Here is a 25,152-nt window from a genome sequence, read left to right as displayed (position 1 = left end):
AGGAGAGAGAGAGAGAGAGACAGAGAGAGAGAGAGAACCCCAAGCCCAGAGGCTCTCACCCCCTCTGAGCACCCCCCCTGTCAGCCACCCTGATAGCCCTTCTGTCAACCCCCCCCACACCCACTGAGGACAAACACAAGACACAGATTGTACTACTTATGGACTCAAATGGGAAATATATATAAAAAAAAAACTTTGTTCCAAACACAGTTTGTCCAAACACCCAGCGTGCCCTAGACCTTCTGTCTGAGGCCAAACTAGGCTCACCTAGCCACATAATAATACACACAGGCACAAACGACCTGAGAGCACAGCAGGAAAGAGTGGCCACAGCACTGAAGGGAGTGATTGAAAAGGCTTCTTCTACTTTCCCCAACGCACAAGTGGTTATCTCCACCCTGCTACCACGAAAAGACTTCCACCCCGCCACAATACAGCGGGTAAATGCAAGTATTTCCCGTGACTGTGCCTCAAAACCAAACGTTTTCCTGGCCCACCACTCCACCCTGGACTTGAACAGCCTCTATGACCAGGTCCACCTCTACAAGGCAGCAGTGCCCACCTTTGCCCGGACTCTAAAGGACATCGCTCTCAAACGTATCCCCAACACTCCACACAGGAGCAACAGATCAATAGACACCCCACCCAGACCAGCGAGACACCCTCCCAGATCTGCAGTACCCCCCCCTGGACCTACACATAGAGGACCCACGCCAAGAGGAATTACATCCAGACCACAGTACACCCAGACACATCCACACCCCCACCCCAACCAATCAACACCCCCCCACGTCAACCATGCCCACACTCCATTTAGGCCCCCTCAGATCAGACCTATGCCACTCCTGCCCACCCCATGCACCCCACCCCCGCAAAGAGGGCCTCAACATGGAAGCCACACATACGCCCAGGTAGTGAGCGGGCAAACAGTCCCAACCCCCACTCTCACACTCGCCCAAGCCAATGGCATGTACCAGATGCTCAGCAGGCTCTGCTCACACTTACTGGCCTGAGGCCAAACCACGACCAACAACATTGGACACTCTATGGAACAAAAAGCCTTCACTATATTTTCCTGGAATATCCAAGGCCTGAGGTCATCTGCCTTTGGCCTAAAGAGCAGAAACCCGGACTTCACCAAAGAAATCGGTCATACAGACATTGTCATCCTGCAAGAAACCTGGTATAGAGGAGATGGACCCACTGGTTGCCCTCTAGGTTACAGAGAGCTGGTAGTCCCATCCACCAAACTACCAGGTGTGAAACAGGGAAGGGACTCAGGGGGTATGCTAATTTGGTATAGAGCAGACCTAACTCACTCCATTAAATTAATCAAAACAGGAACATTCTACATTTGGCTAGAAATTCAAAAAGAAATTATCCTAACAGAGAAAAATGTCCTCCTGTGTGCTACCTATATCCCCCCACTAGAATCCCCATATTTTAATGAAGACAGCTTCTCCATCCTGGAGGGGGAAATCAATCATTTCCAGGCCCAGGGACATGTACTAGTCTGTGGTGACCTAAATGCCAGAACCGGACAAGAACCTGACACCCTCAGCACACAGGGGGACAAACACCTGCCTGGAGGTGACAGCATTCCCTCCCACATATGCCCCCCTAGGCACAACTATGACAACATAACCAACAAAAACGGGTCACAACTCCTGCAGCTCTGTCGCATGCTGGGTATGTACATAGTCAACGGTAGGCTTCAAGGGGACTCCTATGGTAGGTACACCTATAGCTCATCTCTTGGCAGTAGTACTGTAGACTACTTTATCACTGACCTCAACCCAGAGTCTCTCAGAGCGTTCACAGTCAGCCCACTGACACCCCTATCAGACCACAGCAAAATCACAGTCTACTTAAACAGAGCAATACTCAATCATGAGGCATCAAAGCCAAAGGAACTGAGTAACATTAAGAAATGCTATAGATGGAAGGAATGCAGTTTGGAAACATACCAAAAAACAATTAGGCAACAACAAATTCCATCCCTTTTAGACAATTTCCTGGGTAAAACGTTCCACTGTAATAGTGAAGGTGTAAACTTGGCAGTAGAAAATCTTAACAGTATATTTGACCTCTCAGCTTCCCTATCAAATCTAAAAATCTCAAATAGAAAACAGAAGAAAATTAACAATAATGACAAATGGTTTGATGAAGAATGCAAAAATCTAAGAAAGAAATTGAGAAACCTATCCAACCAAAACATAGAGACCCGGAAAACCTGAGTCTACGCCTTCACTATGGTGAATCACTAAAACAATACAGAAATACACTACGGAAAAAGAAGGAACAGCATGTCAGAAATCAGCTCAATGCAATTGAAGAATCCATAGACTCTAACCACTTCTGGGAAAATTGGAAAACACTAAACAAACAACAACACGAAGAATTATCTATCCAAAATGGAGATGTATGGGTAAACCACTTCTCCAATCTTTTTGGCTCTATAACAAAGAATAAAGAGCAAAAACATATACATGATCAAATACAGATCTTAGAATCAACTATTAAAGACTACCAGAACCCACTGTATTCTCCAATTACATTGAAAGAGTTACAGGACAAAATAAAAACCCTCCAACCCAAAAAGGCCTGTGGTGTTCATGGTATCCTCAATGAAATGATCAAATATACAGACAACAAATTCCAATTGGCTATACTAAAACTCTTTAACATCATACTTAGCTATGGCATCTTCCCCAATATTTGGAACCAAGGACTGATCACCCCAATCCACAAAAGTGGAGACAAATTTGACCCCAATAACTACCGTGGAATATGTGTCAACAGTAACCTTGGGAAAATCCTCTGCATTATTATTAACAGCAGACTCGTACATTTCCTCAATGAAAACAATGTACTGAGCAAATGTCAAATTGGCTTTTTACCAAATTACCGTACAACAGACCATGTATTCACCCTGCACACCCTAATTGACAACCAAACAAACCAAAACAAAGGCAAAGTCTTCTCATGCTTTGTTGATTTAAAAAAAGCCTTCGACTCAATCTGGCATGAGGGTCTGCTATACAAACTGATGGAAAGTGGTGTTGGGGGTAAAACATACGACATTATAAAATCCATGTACACAAACAACAAGTGTGCAGTTAAAATTGGCAAAAAACCCACACATTTCTTCACACAGGGTCGTGGGGTTAGACAGGGATGCAGCTTAAGCCCCACCCTCTTCAACATATATATCAACGAATTGGCCAGGGCACTAGAAAAGTCTGCAGCACCCGGCCTCCCCCTGCTAGAATCCGAAGTCAAATGTCTGCTGTTTGCTGATGATCTGGTGCTTCTGTCACCAACCAAGGAGGGCCTACAGCAGCACCTAGATCTTATGCACAGATTCTGTCAGACCTGGGCCCTGACAGTAAATCTCAGTAAGACCAAAATAATGGGGTTCCAGAAAAGGTCCAGTCACCAGGACCACAAATACAAATTCCATCTAGACACTGTTGCCCTAGAGCACACAAAAAACTATACATACCTTGGCCTAAACATCAGCACCACAGGTAACTTCCACAAAGCTGTGAACGATCTGAGAGACAAGGCAAGAAGGGCATTCGATGCCATCAAAAGAAACATAAATTTCAACATACCAATTAGGATTTGGCTAAAAATACTTGAATCAGTCATAGAGCCCATTGCCCTTTATGGTTGTGAGGTCTGGGGTCCGCTCACCAACCAAGACTTCACAAAATGGGACAAACACCAAATTGAGACTCTGCACGCAGAATTCTGCAAAAATATCCTACGTGTACAACGTAGAACACCAAATAATGCATGCAGAGCAGAATTAGGCCGATACCCACTAATTATCAAAATCCAGAAAAGAGCTGTTAAATTCTACAACCACCTAAAAGGAAGCGATTCACAAACCTTCCATAACAAAGCCATCACCTACAGAGAGATGAACCTGGAGAAGAGTCCCCTAAGCAAGCTGGTCCTGGGGCTCTGTTCACAAACACAAACACACACTACAGAGCCCCAGGACAGCAGCACAATTAGACCCAACCAAATCATGAGAAAACAAAAAGATAACTACTTAACACATTGGAAAGAATTAACAAAAAAACAGAGCAAACTAGAATGCTATTTGGTCCTACACAGAGAGTACACAGTGGCAGAATACCTGACCACTGTGACTGACCCAAAATTAAGGAAAGCCTTGACTATGTACAGACTCAGTGAGCATAGCCTTGCTATTGAGAAAGGCTGCCGTAGGCAGACATGGCTCTCAAGAGAAGACAGGCTATGTGCTCACTGCCCACAAAATGAGGTGGAAACTGAGCTGCACTTCCTAACCTCCTGCCCAATGTATGACCATATTAGAGAGACATATTTCCCTCAGATTACACAGATCCACAAAGAATTCGAAAACAAATCCAATTTTGAAAAACTCCCATATCTACTGGGTGAAATTCCACAGTGTGCCATCACAGCAGCAAGATTTGTGACCTGTTGCCACGAGAAAAGGGCAACCAGTGAAGAACAAACACCATTGTAAATACAACCCATATTTATTTATGCTTATTTATTTTCCCTTGTGTACTTTAACCATTTGTACATTGTTACAACACTGTATATATATATATATATATATATATATATATATATATAATATGACATTTGTAATTGACAGAGAAAGAGACAGAGAGAGAGAGAGAGACAGAGAGAGACAGAGACAGAGAGAGAGAGAGAGAGAGAGAGAGAGAGAGAGAGAGAGAGAGAATAGGGATTTGTACATTATGAGTAAGACACTGCATCTCCGTGCTAGAGGCGTCACTACAGACCCTGGTTTGATTCCAGGCTGTATCACCGCGGTCTAAGACACTGCATCTCAGTGCTAGAGGCGTCACTACAGACCCTGGTTTGATTCCAGGCTGTATCACAGCGGTCTAAGACACTGCATCTCAGTGCTAGAGGCGTCACTACAGACCCTGGTTTGATTCCAGGCTGTATCACAGCGGTCTAAGACACTGCATCTCAGTGCTAGAGGCGTCACTACAGACCCTGGCCCAGCGTCGTTTGGGTTTTGCCGGGGTAGGCCGTCATTGTAAATGAGAATTTGTTCTTAACTGGCTTGCCTAGTTAAATAAAGGTTAAATTAAAAACAAATATAATAATTTAGAGATATATAGACACACTTATAACATTTGAAACGTCTTTATTCTTGTGGAACTTCTGTGAGTGTAATATTTACTGTTCATTTTTATTGTTTATTTCACTTTTGTTTATTATCTACTTCACTTGCTTTGGTAACATGTGTTTCCCATGACAATAAAGCCTGAAAACACTGAAACACTGAAACACACTGACTCACACACACACTGGCACACATACACGCACACACACACACACACACACACACACACACCCAAACACTGACACACACCCAAACACTGACACACACACAAACACTGACACACACACACATACACACACACACAAACATTGACACACACACACATACACACACACACAAACATTGACACACACACACATACACACACACAAACACTGACACACACACACACACACACAAGCATGTTGTCTGAGACCCAGTAAGTCCATCAGTACAAGATTAACTAGAACTATCAATTAACTAGAAGGGGGGGGGGACATTATCATGTCCTGTTTAAACCAGCCAGCCGGTGGTGCTGTTACTCTGTCTATCTATCTGTTGTCCCGGGTCAGCAGGGCTTTGTTCCAGCCCTGCTCTGAGACATGTTACTCTGTCTATCTATCTGTTGTGCAGGGTCAGCAGGGCTTTGTTCCAGCCCTGCTCTGAGACATGTTACTCTGCCTATCTATCTGTTGTCCAGGGTCAGCAGGGCTTTGTTCCAGCCCTGCTCTGAGACATGTTGCTCTGCCTATCTATCTGTTGTCCAGGGTCAGCAGGGCTTTGATCCAGCCCTGCTCTGAGACATGTTACTCTGTCTATCTATCTGTTGTGCAGGGTCAGCAGGGCTTTGTTCCAGCCCTGCTCTGAGACATGTTACTCTGCCTATCTATCTGTTGTCCAGGGTCAGCAGGGCTTTGATCCAGCCCTGCTCTGAGACATCAATCAATCACATTGATTTATAAAGCCCTTCTTACATCAGCTGATATCTCAAAGTGCTGTACAGAAACCCAGCCTAAAAACCCCAAACAGCAAGCAATGCAGGTGTAGAAGCACGGTGGCTTGGAAAAACTCCCTAGAAAGGCCAATACCTAGGAAGAAACCTAGAGAGGAACCTAGAGAGGAACCTAGAGAGGAACCTAGAGAGGAACCTAGAGAGGAACCTAGAGAGGAACCAGACTATTTATTTATTTATTTATTTTTATTTCACCTTTATTTAACCAGGTAGGCTAGTTGAGAACACCTTTATTTAACCAGGTAGGCTAGTTGAGAACACCTTTATTTAACCAGGTAGGCTAGTTGAGAACACCTTTATTTAACCAGGTAGGCAAGTTGAGAACACCTTTATTTAACCAGGTAGGCTAGTTGAGAACACCTTTATTTAACCAGGTAGGCAAGTTGAGAACACCTTTATTTAACCAGGTAGGCTAGTTGAGAACACCTTTATTTAACCAGGTAGGCTAGTTGAGAACACCTTTATTTAACCAGGTAGGCAAGTTGAGAACACCTTTATTTAACCAGGTAGGCTAGTTGAGAACACCTTTATTTAACCAGGTAGGCTAGTTGAGAACACCTTTATTTAACCAGGTAGGCTAGTTGAGAACACCTTTATTTAACCAGGTAGGCAAGTTGAGAACACCTTTATTTAACCAGGTAGGCAAGTTGAGGACACCTTTATTTAACCAGGTAGGCAAGTTGAGAACACCTTTATTTAACCAGGTAGGCAAGTTCAGAACACCTTTATTTAACCAGGTAGGCAAGTTGAGAACACCTTTATTTAACCAGGTAGGCAAGTTGAGAACAAGTTCTCATTTACAATTGCGACCTGGCCAAGATAAAGCAAAGCAGTTCGACAGATACAACGACACAGAGATACACATGGAGTAAAACAAACATACAGTCAATAATACAGTATAAACAAGTCTATATACAATGTGAGCAAATGAGGTGAGATAAGGGAGGTAAAGGCAAAAAAGGCCATGATGGCAAAGTAAATACAATATAGCAAGTAAAATACTGGAATGGTAGTTTTGCAATGGAAGAATGTGCAAAGTAGAAATAAAAATAATGGGGTGCAAAGGAGCAAAATAAATAAATAAATAAAAATTAAATACAGTTGGGAAAGAGGTAGTTGTTTGGGCTAAATTATAGGTGGGCTATGTACAGGTGCAGTAATCTGTGAGCTGCTCTGACAGTTGGTGCTTAAGCTAGTGAGGGAGATAAGTGTTTCCAGTTTCAGATATTTTTGTAGTTCGTTCCAGTCATTGGCAGCAGAGAACTGGAAGGAGAGGCGGCCAAAGAAAGAATTGGTTTTGGGGGTGACTAGAGAGATATACCTGCTGGAGTGTGTGCTACAGGTGGGAGATGCTATGGTGACCAGCGAGCTGAGATAAGGGGGGACTTTACCTAGCAGGGTCTTGTAGATGACATGGAGCCAGTGGGTTTGGCGACGAGTATAAAGCGAGGGCCAGCCAACGAGAGCGTACAGGTCGCAATGGTGGGTAGTATATGGGGCTTTGGTGATAAAACGGATTGCACTGTGATAGACTGCATCTAATTTGTTGAGTAGGGTATTGGAGGCTATTTTGTAAATGACATCGCCAAAGTCGAGGATTGGTAGGATGGTCAGTTTTACAAGGGTATGTTTGGCAGCATGATTGAAGGATGCTTTGTTGCGAAATAGGAAGCCAATTCTAGATTTAACTTTGGATTGGAGATGTTTGATATGGGTCTGGAAGGAGAGTTTACAGTCTAACCAGACACCTAAGTATTTGTAGTTGTCCACGTATTCTAAGTCAGGGCCGTCCAGAGTAGTGATGTTGGACAGGCGGGTAGGTGCAGGTAGCGATCGGTTGAAGAGCATGCATTTAGTTTTACTTGTATTTAAGAGCAATTGGAGGCCACGGAAGGAGAGTTGTATGGCATTGAAGCTTGCCTTGAGGGTTGTTAACACAGTGTCCAAAGAAGGGCCGGAAGTATACAGAATGGTGTTGTCTGCGTAGAGGTGGATCAGGGACTCACCAGCAGCAAGAGCGACCTCATTGATGTATACAGAGAAGAGAGTCGGTCCAAGAATTGAACCCTGTGGCACCCCCATAGAGACTGCCAGAGGTCCGGACAGCAGACCCTCCGATTTGACACACTGAACTCTATCAGAGAAGTAGTTGGTGAACCAGGCGAGGCAATCATTTGAGAAACCAAGGCTGTCGAGTCTGCCGATGAGGATGTGGTGATTGACAGAGTCGAAAGCCTTGGCCAGATCAATGAATACGGCTGCACAGTAATGTTTCTTATGTGGGGTTTCTTATGTGTTTCTTATGCTATGTGGGGTGGCCAGTCCTCTTCTGGCTGTGCCGGGTGGAGATTATAACAGAACATGGCCAAGATGTTCAAATGTTCATAAATGACCAGCAGGGTCAGATAATAATAATCACAGTGGTTGTCGAGGGTGCAACAGGTCAGCACCCCAGGAGTAAATGTCAGTCAGCTTTTAATAGCAAGATCATTCAGAGTATCTCTACCGCTCCTGCTGTCTCTAGAGAGTTGAAAACAGCAGGTTTAACACTCGTGTTCAAGCCCTGCTCTGAGACATGGAAGGAGAGACAACTAGCCAGCCACAACAAGTCTTCTAGAAGGGGATGGAGTTTGTCTCCTGGAAACTGGTCCCAAGTCAGCTTCTACTCTATTACTCTCTACTGTATATGGAGTTTGTCTCCTGGACACTGATCCCAAGTCAGCTCCTACCCTATTATTCTCTACTGTATTATATTTGTCTTGATTTCAATTCGAGTATTGAACCCTACATCCCAGTGTTCTTTCTCGGCGCCTCCCGTAGTGATAGAGTGGTGTTGAGTCGCCCCCTATCTGCCGTCCGGAGTAGTGCTGCAGCAGTCTTAGACCAGACCAAGACAGTATGTAGCTGACATGGAACAGCCCACTACAACTACAGCCCAACTCAGTGTGGGCCACGACGAGGCCAAATGCATTTATATAGCTTCCAAAATGTATTTATTTTTTCAGCGGTGAGTGCCAATATGGAGGCTCAGTGTCTTCAAAACAGCACCCCCTGTTAGTCACCTAGTGTATATATAAATCACTGGGCCAGACTCTCGCTCCCACTCTTGCCTTTTTGTCCGTGTTCTCAAGTTCAGAAATCCCCTGGGAATCCTCCTAATCTACATCGAGGCAACATTTGCTTTTATTTCACTGAAGTTTGTTTGTTAGGCTAAACTTTAGTCGAGATACGCGGACGGTGATATCGTTTTATACTGAGTTTATAACGCTTGTTGGACGACTTTAGTCTCGGCGGTGGTTGTGTTGTTTTTTTCCCCCTCTTGTCTACTTCGCTGGTTCTTTATTTGAGAAGAGAACACATCCAACTCTAAACCAAAATGGACACGGGAGTATCTCCAGCTCGCGCAACTCTGCGGGTCGGCGCATAACGGATACATAAACAGGATCTATTTTAATGGACGACAAAATCTTCATTTTTCATTTTGATAACCCTAACCACTTAAACTTTTAGGCTAATATAAATGTATTAAACCGGAGTGGAGTGGATTATCTCGTATCATGTCAAGGATTTGGATATCGAAATAGCCTAATTTCTCACTTTTTTCCTCGGAGTTGAATGAGACAATCTGGGGGTTTATATCAGTCGGATAACCCTGCTACTACTGAAATGGTATAATCGAACCGTAGCCTATTGAATGGGGGTGTAGACTGGACTCTTCTCGTATTATGAAAAGGTTCTGCTGAAGTTTGGTGGGTTGGTTGGTTAAACACGGACCATGTCGGGAGTTGTGCGGAGCCTGAGCCGCTGCCTGCTGCCGGCGGAGGCCACCCGAGAGGCGGGCGGCAGCAAGGACAGGATCCGGGAAAGGGACGCGGTCCAGGAGCGAGAGGCTCGGCGGAGGAGCCGGGAGATTGATGCCATGCTTGCACGAGAGAGGCGTGCTGTAAGGCGGCTCGTGAAGATCCTTCTCCTCGGTGCTGGAGAGAGCGGCAAATCGACCTTCCTCAAACAGATGAGGATTATTAATGGGAAAGAGTTCGACAAGAAAGCTCTACTCGACTTCCGGGACACAATCTTTGAGAATATCATAAAGGTAGCCAAAATAAATACTTTTAGATAAGAGTTATAACCATTGTGACTCATGCAGTGAACAGGCCTATGTTATTGTAGCATGGCATTTCTCCAAGGGAAAACAATGTTATTCAATCAATTCCCCGCGCACTGTATTGACGCGCATTAGGCAGAGGCCCATCCTAGTTAGTTCAATTAGGCAGAGGCCCATCCTAGTTAGTTCAATTAGGCAGAGGCCCATCCTAGTTAGTTCAATTAGGCAGAGGCCCATCCTAGTTAGTTCAATTAGGCAGAGGCCCATCCTAGTTAGTTCAATTAGGCAGAGGCCCATCCTAGTTAGTTCAATTAGGCAGAGGCCCATCCTAGTTAGTTCAATTAGGCAGAGGCCCATCCTAGTTAGTTCAATTAGGCAGAGGCCCATCCTAGTTAGTTCAATTAGGCAGAGGCCCATCCTAGTTAGTTCAATTCAAAAGCTCAAGTTCTGAGTGTTGATCTCATTGACACTGGATATTAGGTCCAAGTCAGCTTCTACTCTATTATCCTCTACTGTATATGGAGTTTGTCTCCTGGAAACTGGTCCCAAGTCAGATTCTACTCTCATTGACAAAACATTGGATATTAGGTCCGTTTGTGCATTTCCCTCTCTTATAGAATGGGTAGGACTGGGTCAGGGAAAACGGGTCCTAGATCAGTGGTGTCTGACGTTCACACTAAGTAAAAACTGGTTCTAGGTCAGTGGTGTCAGACGTACTTACTAAGTAAAACTGGTTCTAGGTCAGTGGTGTCAGACGTACTTACTAAGTAAAACTGGTTCTAAGTAAAACTGGTTCTAGGTCAGTGGTGTCAGACATTCACACTAAGTAAAACTGGTTCTAGATCAGTGGTTAGGTTTGTATCTAACGGATCAGTGGTCCCATGCAGACCAGACGTACACTTTGTACCTAACTAAAACACATGAACTATGACACAGTGTGACTCACGTCTGGCTCTCGTGCCGCGTTCACACGCTGGTCAGAACTCGGGATTTATCGACTTTCTAAGCACGTCTGAAATGTCAAGAGTTTCCTAGTTCTGACCAGCGTGTGAACGCGGCATCAGCCGGCAGACTGAGATGTGTATGTGCGCCCGAACACGCATGAGTGAGTGTGTGTGTGTGTCACTGCAGTGAGGAAGTGACTACTAGTTTCTCTGTCTCTTTCTCTGACACACACACACACACACACACACACACACACACACACACACACACACACACACACACACACACACACACACACACACACACACACACACACACACACACACACACACACACACACACACACACACACAGAGAGATGGAAAAGTTTCCAATTGTCATACTTTGTGTTGTTTATTTACAGATAGCCACTCCAACCCTCAGACATCAGTTACAAATGAAGCATGTAATGTTTAGTGAATCTGCCAAATCAGAGGCTAGAAGGGATGACCAGGGATGTTCTCTGTTTAGTGAATCTGCCAGATCAGAGGCTAGAAGGGATGACCAGGGATGTTCTCTGTTTAGTGAATCTGCCAGATCAGAGGCTAGAAGGGATAACCAGGGATGTTCTCTGTTTAGTGAGTCCGCCAGATCAGAGGCTAGAAGGGATGACCAGGGATGTTCTCTGTTTAGTGAATCTGCCAGATCAGAGGCTAGAAGGGATGACCAGGGATGTTCTCTGTTTAGTGAGTCCACCAGATCAGAGGCAGTAGGGATGACCAGGGATGTTCTCTGTTTAGTGAGTCCTCCAGATCAGAGGCAGTAAGGATGACCCAGGATGTTCTCTGTTTAGTGAATCTGCCAGATCAGAGGCTAGAAGGGATGACCAGGGATGTTCTCTGTTTAGTGAGTCCTCCAGATCAGAGGCTAGAAGGGATGACCAGGGATGTTCTCTGTTTAGTGAATCTGCCAGATCAGAGGCAGGAGGGATGACCAGGGATGTTCTCTGTTTAGTGAATCTGCCAGATCAGAGGCAGTAGGGATGACCAGGGATGTTCTCTGTTTAGTGAGTCCTCCAGATCAGAGGCAGTAGGGACGACCAGGGATGTTCTCTGTTTAGTGAGTCCTCCAGATCAGAGGCAGTAGGGACGACCAGGGATGTTCTCTGTTTAGTGAGTCCTCCAGATCAGAGGCAGTAGGGACGACCAGGGATGTTCTCTGTTTAGTGAGTCCTCCAGATCAGAGGCAGTAGGGATGACCAGGGATGTTCTCTGTTTAGTGAGTCCTCCAGATCAGAGGCAGTAGGGATGACCAGGGATGTTCTCTGTTTAGTGAGTCCTCCAGATCAGAGGCAGTAGGGATGACCAGGGATGTTCTCTGTTTAGTGAGTCCTCCAGATCAGAGGCAGTAGGGATGACCAGGGATGTTCTCTGTTTAGTGAGTCCTCCAGATCAGAGGCAGTAGGGATGACCAGGGATGTTCTCTGTTTAGTGAGTCCTCCAGATCAGAGGCAGTAGGGATGACCAGGGACGTTCTCTTGAAAATAGAAAATAGTAAAGTAGAGTACAGATACCGCCCCAAAAAATGACTTAAGTAGTACTTTGAAGTATTTTTACTGAAGTACTTTACACCACGCACACACACACACACACACACACACACACACACACACACACACACACACACACACACACACACACACACACACACACACACACACACACACACACACACACACACACACACACACACACACACACACACACACACACACACACACACACACACACACACACACGGTCAGACTGTATGTCTGTTGGTGAAGAGAGAGAGAGACAGAGAGAAGGGGTCTATATTATTTAACCCATTATCTGGATCTTTTGGGTTTAGCTTGAGAAGCTTCTGTTGTCCCCAATGTTCCCTTTAAGCTGCGCACATCCGCAGCCCCGCGCAGAGAAGCACGAGATTGAACTTCACTCAACATTCTAGAGCTTTCCCCTTTAGGTAACACTATCAACGTTCTAGAGTTTCCCCCCTTTAGGCAACATTATCAACGTTCTAGAGTTTCCCCCTTTAGGTAACACTATGAAGGTTCTAGAGTTTTCCCTTTTAGGTAACACTATCAACGTTCTAGAGTTTTTCCCCTTTAGGTAACACTATCAACGTTCTAGAGTTTTCCCCCTTTCGGTAACCGTATCAACGTTCTAGAGTTTTCCCCCTTTCGGTAACCGTATCAACGTTCTAGAGTTTTCCCCCTTTCGGTAACACTATCAACATTTTCGCATTTCCCCCCTTTAGGTAACACTATCAACATTTTAGAGTTTTCCCCCTTTCGGTAACCGTATCAACGTTCTAGAGTTTTCCCCCTTTCGGTAACACTATCAACATTTTAGAGTTTCCCCCCTTTAGGTAACACTATCAACGTTCTAGAGTTTTCCCCTTTAGTTAACACTATCAACGTTCTAGAGTTTTTCCCTTTAGGTAACACAATCAACATTCTAGAGTTTTCCCCTTTAGGCAACACTATCAATGTTCTAGAGTTTTTCCCTTTAGGCAACACTATCAACGTTCTAGAGTTTTCCCCTTTAGGTAACACTATCAACGTTCTAGAGTTTCCCCCCTTTAGTTAACACTATCAACGTTCTAGAGTTTTTCCCTTTAGGTAACACAATCAACATTCTAGAGTTTTCCCCTTTAGGCAACACTATCAATGTTCTAGAGTTTTTCCCTTTAGGCAACACTATCAATGTTCTAGAGTTTTTCCCTTTAGGCAACACTATCAACGTTCTAGAGTTTCCCCCCTTTAGGTAACACTATCAACGTTCTAGAGTTTCCCCCCTTTAGGTAACACTATCAACGTTCTAGAGTTTCCCCCCTTTAGGTAACACTATCAACGTTCTAGAGTTTTCCCCCTTTAGGTAACACTATCAACGTTCTAGAGTTTCCCCCCTTTAGGTAACACTATCAACGTTCTAGAGTTTCCCCCCTTTAGGTAACACTATCAACGTTCTAGAGTTTCCCCCCTTTAGGTAACACTATCAACGTTCTAGAGTTTTCCCCTTTAGGCAACACTATCAACGTTCTAGAGTTTTCCCCTTTAGGCAACACTATCAACGTTCTAGAGTTTTCCCCTTTAGGCAACACTATCAACATTCTAGAGTTTTCCCCTTTAGGCAACACTATCAACATTCTAGAGTTTTCCCCTTTAGGTAACACTATCAACGTTCTAGAGTTTCCCCCCTTTAGGCAACATTATCAACGTTCTAGAGTTTCCCCCTTTAGGTAACACTATGAAGGTTCTAGAGTTTTCCCTTTTAGGTAACACTATCAACGTTCTAGAGTTTTTCCCCTTTAGGTAACACTATCAACGTTCTAGAGTTTTCCCCCTTTCGGTAACCGTATCAACGTTCTAGAGTTTTCCCCCTTTCGGTAACCGTATCAACGTTCTAGAGTTTTCCCCCTTTCGGTAACACTATCAACATTTTCGCATTTCCCCCCTTTAGGTAACACTATCAACATTTTAGAGTTTTCCCCCTTTCGGTAACCGTATCAACGTTCTAGAGTTTTCCCCCTTTCGGTAACACTATCAACATTTTAGAGTTTCCCCCCTTTAGGTAACACTATCAACGTTCTAGAGTTTTCCCCTTTAGTTAACACTATCAACGTTCTAGAGTTTTTCCCTTTAGGTAACACAATCAACATTCTAGAGTTTTCCCCTTTAGGCAACACTATCAATGTTCTAGAGTTTTTCCCTTTAGGCAACACTATCAACGTTCTAGAGTTTTCCCCTTTAGGTAACACTATCAACGTTCTAGAGTTTCCCCCCTTTAGTTAACACTATCAACGTTCTAGAGTTTTTCCCTTTAGGTAACACAATCAACATTCTAGAGTTTTCCCCTTTAGGCAACACTATCAATGTTCTAGAGTTTTTCCCTTTAGGCAACACTATCAATGTTCTAGAGTTTTTCCCTTTAGGCAACACTATCAACGTTCTAGAGTTTCCCCCCTTTAGGTAACACTATCAACGTTCTAGAGTTTCCCCCCTTTAGGTAACACTATCAACGTTCTAGAGTTTCCCCCCTTTAGGTAACACTATCAACGTTCTAGAGTTTTCCCCCTTTAGGTAACACTATCAACGTTCTAGAGTTTCCCCCCTTTAGGTAACACTATCAACGTTCTAGAGTTTCCCCCCCTTTAGGTAACACTATCAACGTTCTAGAGTTTCCCCCCTTTAGGTAACACTATCAACGTTCTAGAGTTTTCCCCTTTAGGCAACACTATCAACGTTCTAGAGTTTTCCCCTTTAGGCAACACTATCAACGTTCTAGAGTTTTCCCCTTTAGGCAACACTATCAACATTCTAGAGTTTTCCCCTTTAGGCAACACTATCAACGTTCTAGAGTTTCCCCCTTTAGTTAACACTATCAACGTTCTAGAGTTTCCCCCCTTTAGGTAACACTATCAACGTTCTAGAGTTTTCCCCTTTAGGCAACACTATCAACGTTCTAGAGTTTTCCCCTTTAGGCAACACTATCAACGTTCTAGAGTTTTCCCCTTTAGGCAACACTATCAACGTTTCCCTTTACTGTGGGAATTGTAATCGAGTCAACTCAATATTAGACACTTTTAATGCAACATCCGAAAAGAAAACAATCTATGCAAGACTTTTGTTGTAAGCAGAACGCATTGGAGTAGGATTCTATTGCATTGAAATGCACCACTCTACACAGACCTGTGCGGCATAACCAATCAGAGCTGCAGTAGGCCTATATGCAAATAAGCCATTGCCGTATATGGATCTGTGTCATTCACTTTGAACTGGACTGTGTTTACAGCATGAGCATTCGTGAGTAGATGCGCTTGTTTTGAGTTCAAAGTGAGAGCTGCATGTAGCCACATGGGCACATTTTGTTCATATCCTTTGCTAATTAGGGAGTTATTAGCCCAGTTATAGATCAATTGTAGTGATTGCTTCCTACAAGAGCATAAAACGTGTACATTTCTAGACTTTGAAAAGCGAGTAAAGAGGGTTTTTTTTGTCTTAAAGGGGCAGTGTTGTATTTTGAGATAGGCTTGATTAAGCTAAGTAGCCAATAGGCAGAGGGAAGCATAATGTGTCTGATTCTCTGTAATAATGATATGGGAATAATAATGCATTTTATTTTGTAAAGTGGTTTCTTGCATCAAACAACACAACATTTTCAGTCACCTCCTTGTCTGATAAACACGTGGAATAGTAGGTTAATGTCAGGCCCTGCTGCGCCACTTTGGAGCCCAAACCGGGCTCAGTGTTCACAGTAAACGCAGGCTGGAAGTTGCACAGAATTTTCACAACGTTCAAGTTTGCGCTCAGCAGACCTGAAATTTGAGGGAACGTTGTATGTAACATAGAATAGACTCTTCTGGGTTAGCTAAATACGCTTCTGTTTCCAATAATGTGTGTGTAGCATGTGAAAGACCTAAGAGCTTTGTGAGTACCAGTAGATAGATACATACACTGTATCACTGGTTGTAGATAGATACACTGTAATACTGGTTGTAGATAGATACACTGTAATACTGGTTGTAGATAGATACACTGTATCACTGGTTGTAGAGAGATACACTGTATCACTGGTTGTAGATAGATACACTGTATCACTGGTTGTAGATAGATACACTGTATCACTGGTTGTAGATAGATACACTGTAATACTGGTTGTAGATAGATACACTGTAACGCTGGTTGTAGATAGATACACTGTAATGCTGGTTGTAGATAGATACACTGTAACACTGTAATACTGGTTGTAGATAGATACACTGTAACACTGGTTGTAGATAGATACACTGTAATACTGGTTGTAGATAGATACACTGTAACACTGTAACACTGGTTGTAGATAGATACACTGTAACACTGGTTGTAGATAGATACACTGTAATACTGGTTGTAGATAGATACACTGTAACACTGGTTGTAGATAGATACACTGTAACGCTGGTTGTAGATAGATACACTGTAACACTGTAATACTGGTTGTAGATAGATACACTGTAACACTGGTTGTAGATAGATACACTGTAATACTGTAATACTGGTTGTAGATAGATACACTGTAACACTGGTTGTAGATAGATACACTGTAACACCGGTTGTAGATAGATACACTGTAACACTGTAACACTGGTTGTAGATAGATACACTGTAACACTGTAATTCTGGTTGTAGATAGATACACTGTAACACTGGTTGTAGATAGATACACTGTAACACTGGTTGTAGATAGATACACTGTAACACTGTAATACTGGTTGTAGATAGATACACTGTAATACTGGTTGTAGATAGATACACTGTAACACTGGTTGTAGATAGATACACTGTAATACTGGTTGTAGATAGATACACTGTAATACTGGTTGTAGATAGATACACTGTAACACTGGTTGTAGATAGATACACTGTAATACTGGTTGTAGATAGATACACTGTAATACTGGTTGTAGATAGATACACTGTAACACTGGTTGTAGATAGATACACTGTAACACTGGTTGTAGATAGATACACTGTAACACTGTAACACTGGTTGTAGATAGATACACTGTAACACTGTACCACTGTTGTAGATAGATACACTGTAATACTGTAATACTGGTTGTAGATAGATACACTGTAACACTGGTTGTAGATAGATACACTGTAACACTGGTTGTAGATAGATACACTGTAACGCTGGTTGTAGATAGATACACTGTAATACTGGTTGTAGATAGATACACTGTAATACTGGTTGTAGATAGATACACTGTAATACTGGTTGTAGATAGATACACTGTAATACTGTAATACTGGTTGTAGATAGATACACTGTAACACTGGTTGTAGATAGATACACTGTAACGCTGGTTGTAGATAGATACACTGTAATACTGGTTGTAGATAGATACACTGTAATACTGGTTGTAGATAGATACACTGTAATACTGGTTGTAGATAGATACACTGTAATACTGGTTGTAGATAGATACACTGTAATACTGGTTGTAGATAGATACACTGTAATACTGGTTGTAGATAGATACACTGTAATACTGGTTGTAGATAGATACACTGTAATACTGGTTGTAGATAGATACACTGTAACACTGGTTGTAGATAGATACACTGTAACACTGGTTGTAGATAGATACACTGTAACACTGGTTGTAGATAGATACACTGTACCACTGTAATACTGGTTGTAGATAGATACACTGTAATACTGGTTGTAGATAGATACACTGTAACACTGGTTGTAGATAGATACACTGTAATACTGGTTGTAGATAGATAACACTGTAATACTGGTTGTAGATAGATACACTGTAACACTGGTTGTAGATAGATACACTGTACTACTGGTTGTAGATAGATACACTGTAATACTGGTTGTAGATAGATACCCTGTAACACTGGTTGTAGATAGATACACTGTAACACTGGTTGTAGATAGATACACTGTAACACTGGTTGTAGATAGATACACTGTAACACTGTACCACTGTTGTAGATAGATACACTGTAACACTGTAATACTGGTTGTAGATAGATACACTGTAACACTGTAATACTGGTTGTAGATAGATACACTGTAATACTGGTTGTAGATAGATACACTGTAACACCTGTAATACTGGTGTAGATAGATACACTGTAACACTGGTTGTAGATAGATACACTGTAACACTGTAATACTGGTTGTAGATAGATACACTGTAATACTGGTTGTAGATAGATACACTGTAACACTGTAATACTGGTTGTAGATAGATACACTGTAATACTGGTTGTAGATAGATACACTGTAACACTGTAACACTGGTTGTAGATAGATACACTGTAACACTGTATACTGGTTGTAGATAGATACACTGTAATACTGTAATACTGGTTGTAGATATATACACTGTAACACTGTTGTAGATAGATACACTGTAACACGTGTTTGTAGATAGATACACTGTAACACTGGTTGTAGATAGATACACTGTAATACTGTAATAACTGGTTGTAGATAGATACACTGTAATACTGGTTGTAGATAGATACACTGTTAATACTGGTTGTAGATAGATACACTGTAACACTGTAATACTGGTTGTAGATAGATACACTGTACACTGTAATACTGGTTGTAGATAGATACACTGTAATACTGGTTGTAGATCGATACACTGTAACACTGTTGTAGATAGATACACTGTAACACTGTAATACTGGTTGTAGATAGATTACACTGTAACACTGGTGTTAGATAGATACACTGTACACTGGTTGTAGATAGATACACTGTAACACTGTAATACTGGTTGTAGATAGATACACTGTAACACTGGTTGTAGATAGATACACTGTAACACTGGTTGTAGATAGATACACTGTAACACTGTAATACTGGTTGTAGATAGATACACTGTAACACTGGTTGTAGATAGATACACTGTAACACTGGTTGTAGATAGATACACTATAATACTGGTTGTAGATAGATACACTGTAACACTGGTTGTAGATAGATACACTGTAACACTGGTTGTAGATAGATACACTGTAATACTGGTTGTAGATTAGATACACTGTAACACTGTAATACTGGTTGTAGATAGATACACTGTAATACTGGTTGTAGATAGATACACTGTAACACTGGTTGTAGATAGATACACTGTAACACTGGTTGTAGATAGATACACTGTAACACTGTACCACTGTTGTAGATAGATACACTGTAACACTGTAATACTGGTTGTAGATAGATACACTGTAACACTGTAATACTGGTTGTAGATAGATACACTGTAATACTGGTTGTAGATAGATACACTGTAACACTGTAATACTGGTTGTAGATAGATACACTGTAACACTGGTTGTAGATAGATACACTGTAACACTGTAATACTGGTTGTAGATAGATACACTGTAATACTGGTTGTAGATAGATACACTGTAACACTGTAATACTGGTTGTAGATAGATACACTGTAATACTGGTTGTAGATAGATACACTGTAACACTGTAACACTGGTTGTAGATAGATACACTGTAACACTGTAATACTGGTTGTAGATAGATACACTGTAATACTGTAATACTGGTTGTAGATATATACACTGTAACACTGGTTTGTAGATAGATACACTGTAACACTGGTTGTAGATAGATACACTGTAACACTGGTTTGTAGATAGATACACTGTATACTGTAATACTGGTTGTAGATAGATACACTGTAATACTGGTTGTAGATAGATACACTGTAATACTGGTTTAGATAGATACACTGTAACACTGTAATACTGGTTGTAGATAGATACACTGTAACACTGTAATACTGGTTGTAGATAGATACACTGTATACTGGTTGTAGATAGATACACTGTAACACTGTTGTAGATAGATACACTGTAACACTGTAATACTGGTTGTAGATAGATACACTGTAACACTGGTTGTAGATAGATACACTGTAACACTTGTTGTAGATAGATACACTGTAACACTGTAATACTGGTTGTAGATAGATACACTGTAACACTGGTTGTAGATAGATACACTGTAACACTGGTTGTAGATAGATACACTGTAACACTGTAATACTGGTTGTAGATAGATACACTGTAACACTGGTTGTAGATAGATACACTGTAACACTGGTTGTAGATAGATACACTATAATACTGGTTGTAGATAGATACACTGTAACACTGGTTGTAGATAGATACACTGTAACACTGGTTGTAGATAGATACACTGTAATACTGGTTGTAGATAGATACACTGTAACACTGTAATACTGGTTGGTAGATAGATACACTGTAATACTGGTGTAGATAGATACACTGTAACACTGTAATACTGGTTGTAGATAGATACACTGTAACACTGGTTGTAGATAGATACACTGTAACACTGTAATACTGGTTGTAGATAGATACACTGTAATACTGGTTGTAGATAGATACACTGTAACACTGTAATACTGGTTGTAGATAGATACACTGTAATACTGGTTGTAGATAGATACACTGTAACACTGTAATACTGGTTGTAGATAGATACACTGTAATACTGGTTGTAGATAGAACACTGTAACACTGTAATACTGGTTGTAGATAGATACACTGTAACACTGGTTGTAGATAGATACACTGTAACACTGTAATACTGGTTGTAGATAGATACACTGTAATACTGGTTGTAGATAGATACACTGTAACACTGTAATACTGGTTGTAGATAGATACACTGTAATACTGGTTGTAGATAGATACACTGTAACACTGTAACACTGGTTGTAGATAGATACACTGTAACACTGGTTGTAGATAGATACACTGTAACACTGGTTGTAGATAGATACACTGTAACACTGTAATACTGGTTGTAGATAGATACACTGTAACACTGGTTGTAGATAGATACACTGTAACACTGGTTGTAGATAGATACACTGTAACACTGGTTGTAGATAGATACACTATAATACTGGTTGTAGATAGATACACTGTAACACTGGTTGTAGATAGATACACTGTAACACTGGTTGTAGATAGATACACTGTAATACTGGTTGTAGATAGATACACTGTAACACTGTAATACTGGTTGTAGATAGATACACTGTAATACTGGTTGTAGATAGATACACTGTAACACTGTAATACTGGTTGTAGATAGATACACTGTAACACTGGTTGTAGATAGATACACTGTAATACTGGTTGTAGATAGATACACTGTAACACTGTAATACTGGTTGTAGATAGATACACTGTAACACTGGTTGTAGATAGATACACTGTAACACTGGTTGTAGATAGATACACTGTAACACTGTAATACTGGTTGTAGATAGATACACTGTAACACTGGTTGTAGATAGATACACTGTAACACTGGTTGTAGATAGATACACTATAATACTGGTTGTAGATAGATACACTGTAACACTGGTTGTAGATAGATACACTGTAACACTGGTTGTAGATAGATACACTGTAATACTGGTTGTAGATAGATACACTGTAACACTGTAATACTGGTTGTAGATAGATACACTGTAATACTGGTTGTAGATAGATACACTGTAACACTGTAATACTGGTTGTAGATAGATACACTGTAACACTGGTTGTAGATAGATACACTGTAACACTGTAATACTGGTTGTAGATAGATACACTGTAATACTGGTTGTAGATAGATACACTGTAACACTGTAATACTGGTTGTAGATAGATACACTGTAATACTGGTTGTAGATAGATACACTGTAACACTGTAACACTGGTTGTAGATAGATACACTGTAACACTGTAATACTGGTTGTAGATAGATACACTGTAATACTGTAATACTGGTTGTAGATATATACACTGTAACACTGGTTGTAGATAGATACACTGTAACACTGGTTGTAGATAGATACACTGTAACACTGGTTGTAGATAGATTACACTTAATACTGTAATACTGGTTGTAGATAGATACACTGTAATACTGGTTGTAGATAGATACACTGTAATACTGGTTGTAGATAGATACACTGTAACACTGTAATACTGGTTGTAGATAGATACACTGTAACACTGTAATACTGGTTGTAGATAGATACACTGTAATACTGGTTGTAGATAGATACACTGTAACACTGTTGTAGATAGATACACTGTAACACTGTAATACTGGTTGTAGATAGATACACTGTAACACTGGTTGTAGATAGATACACTGTAACACTGGTTGTAGATAGATACACTGTAACACTGTAATACTGGTTGTAGATAGATACACTGTAACACTGGTTGTAGATAGATACACTGTAACACTGGTTGTAGATAGATACACTGTAACACTGTAATACTGGTTTGTAGATAGATACACTGTAAACTGGTTGTAGATAGATACACTGTAACACTGGTTGTAGATAGATACACTATAATACTGGTTGTAGATAGATACACTGTAACACTGGTTGTAGATAGATACACTGTAACACTGGTTGTAGATAGATACACTGTAATACTGGTTGTAGATAGATACACTGTAACACTGTAATACTGGTTGTAGATAGATACACTGTAATACTGGTTGTAGATAGATACACTGTAACACTGGTTGTAGATAGATACACTGTAACACTGGTTGTAGATAGATACACTGTAACACTGGTTGTAGATATATACACTGTAACACTGTAATACTGGTTGTAGATAGATACACTGTAATACTGGTTGTAGATAGATACACTGTAACACTGGTTGTAGATAGATACACTGTAATACTGGTTGTAGATAGATACACTGTAATACTGGTTGTAGATAGATACACTGTAACACTGGTGTAGATAGATACACTGTACTACTGGTTGTAGATAGATACACTGTAATACTGGTTGTATATAGATACACTGTAACACTGGTTGTAGATAGATACACTGTAACACTGGTTGTAGATAGATACACTGTAACACTGGTTGTAGATAGATACACTGTAACACTGTACCACTGTTGTAGATAGATACACTGTAACACTGTAATACTGGTTGTAGATAGATACACTGTAACACTGTAATACTGGTTGTAGATAGATACACTGTAATACTGGTTGTAGATAGATACACTGTAAACACTGTAATACTGGTTGTAGATAGATACACTGTAACACTGGTTGTAGATAGATACACTGTAACACTGTAATACTGGTTGTAGATAGATACACTGTAATACTGGTTGTAGATAGATACACTGTAACACTGTAATACTGGTTGTAGATAGATACACTGTAATACTGGTTGTAGATAGATACACTGTAACACTGTAACACTGGTTGTAGATAGATACACTGTAACACTGTAATACTGGTTGTAGATAGATACACTGTAATACTGTAATACTGGTTGTAGATATATACACTGTAACACTGGTTGTAGATAGATACACTGTAACACTGGTTGTAGATAGATACACTGTAACACTGGTTGTAGATAGATACACTGTAATACTGTAATACTGGTTGTAGATAGATACACTGTAATACTGGTTGTAGATAGATACACTGTAATACTGGTTGTAGATAGATACACTGTAACACTGTAATACTGGTTGTAGATAGATACACTGTAACACTGTAATACTGGTTGTAGATAGATACACTGTAATACTGGTTGTAGATAGATACACTGTAACACTGTTGTAGATAGATACACTGTAACACTGTAATACTGGTTGTAGATAGATACACTGTAACACTGGTTGTAGATAGATACACTGTAACACTGGTTGTAGATAGATACACTGTAACACTGTAATACTGGTTGTAGATAGATACACTGTAACACTGGTTGTAGATAGATACACTGTAACACTGGTTGTAGATAGATACACTGTAACACTGGTTGTAGATAGATACACTATAATACTGGTTGTAGATAGATACACTGTAACACTGGTTGTAGATAGATACACTGTAACACTGGTTGTAGATAGATACACTGTAATACTGGTTGTAGATAGATACACTAACACTGTAATACTGGTTGTAGATAGATACACTGTAATACTGGTTGTAGATAGATACACTGTAACACTGTAATACTGGTTGTAGATAGATACACTTGTAACACGGGTTGTAGATAGATACACTGTAACACTGTAATACTGGTTGTAGATAGATACACTGTAATACTGGTTGTAGATAGATACACTGTAACACTGTAATACTGGTGTAGATAGATACACTGTAATACTGGTTGTAGATAGACAACACTGTAACACTGTAATACTGGTTGTAGATAGATACACTGTAATACTGGTTGTAGATAGATACACTGTAACACTGTAATACTGGTTGTAGATAGATACACTGTAACACTGGTTGTAGATAGATACACTGTAACACTGTAATACTGGTTGTAGATAGATACACTGTAATACTGGTT

General features: G+C 41.0%; 1 protein-coding gene across 1 annotated transcript in view; it reads left to right on the top strand.

Annotated features, from left to right (window-relative positions):
* The first annotated feature begins 9,227 nt into the window (after nucleotides 1-9,227).
* The window catches only part of gna12a (guanine nucleotide binding protein (G protein) alpha 12a), a 51,358-nt gene continuing 35,433 nt past the window's right edge, over nucleotides 9,228-25,152 (top strand). The window contains exon 1 of the mRNA XM_031811509.1: nucleotides 9,228-10,248. Coding sequence (XP_031667369.1) covers nucleotides 9,931-10,248 — 318 coding nt within the window. The 5' untranslated portion in view covers nucleotides 9,228-9,930. The remainder of the gene's footprint in view (nucleotides 10,249-25,152) is intronic.

The sequence above is a fragment of the Oncorhynchus kisutch genome, unplaced genomic scaffold, assembly GCF_002021735.2.
Source record: "Oncorhynchus kisutch isolate 150728-3 unplaced genomic scaffold, Okis_V2 Okis01b-Okis20b_hom, whole genome shotgun sequence".
NCBI classification, from domain to species: Eukaryota; Metazoa; Chordata; class Actinopteri; order Salmoniformes; family Salmonidae; genus Oncorhynchus; species Oncorhynchus kisutch.
The sequence above is the reverse complement of the archived record's forward strand: the minus strand, read 5'-3'. Positions and strand labels throughout refer to the sequence as shown.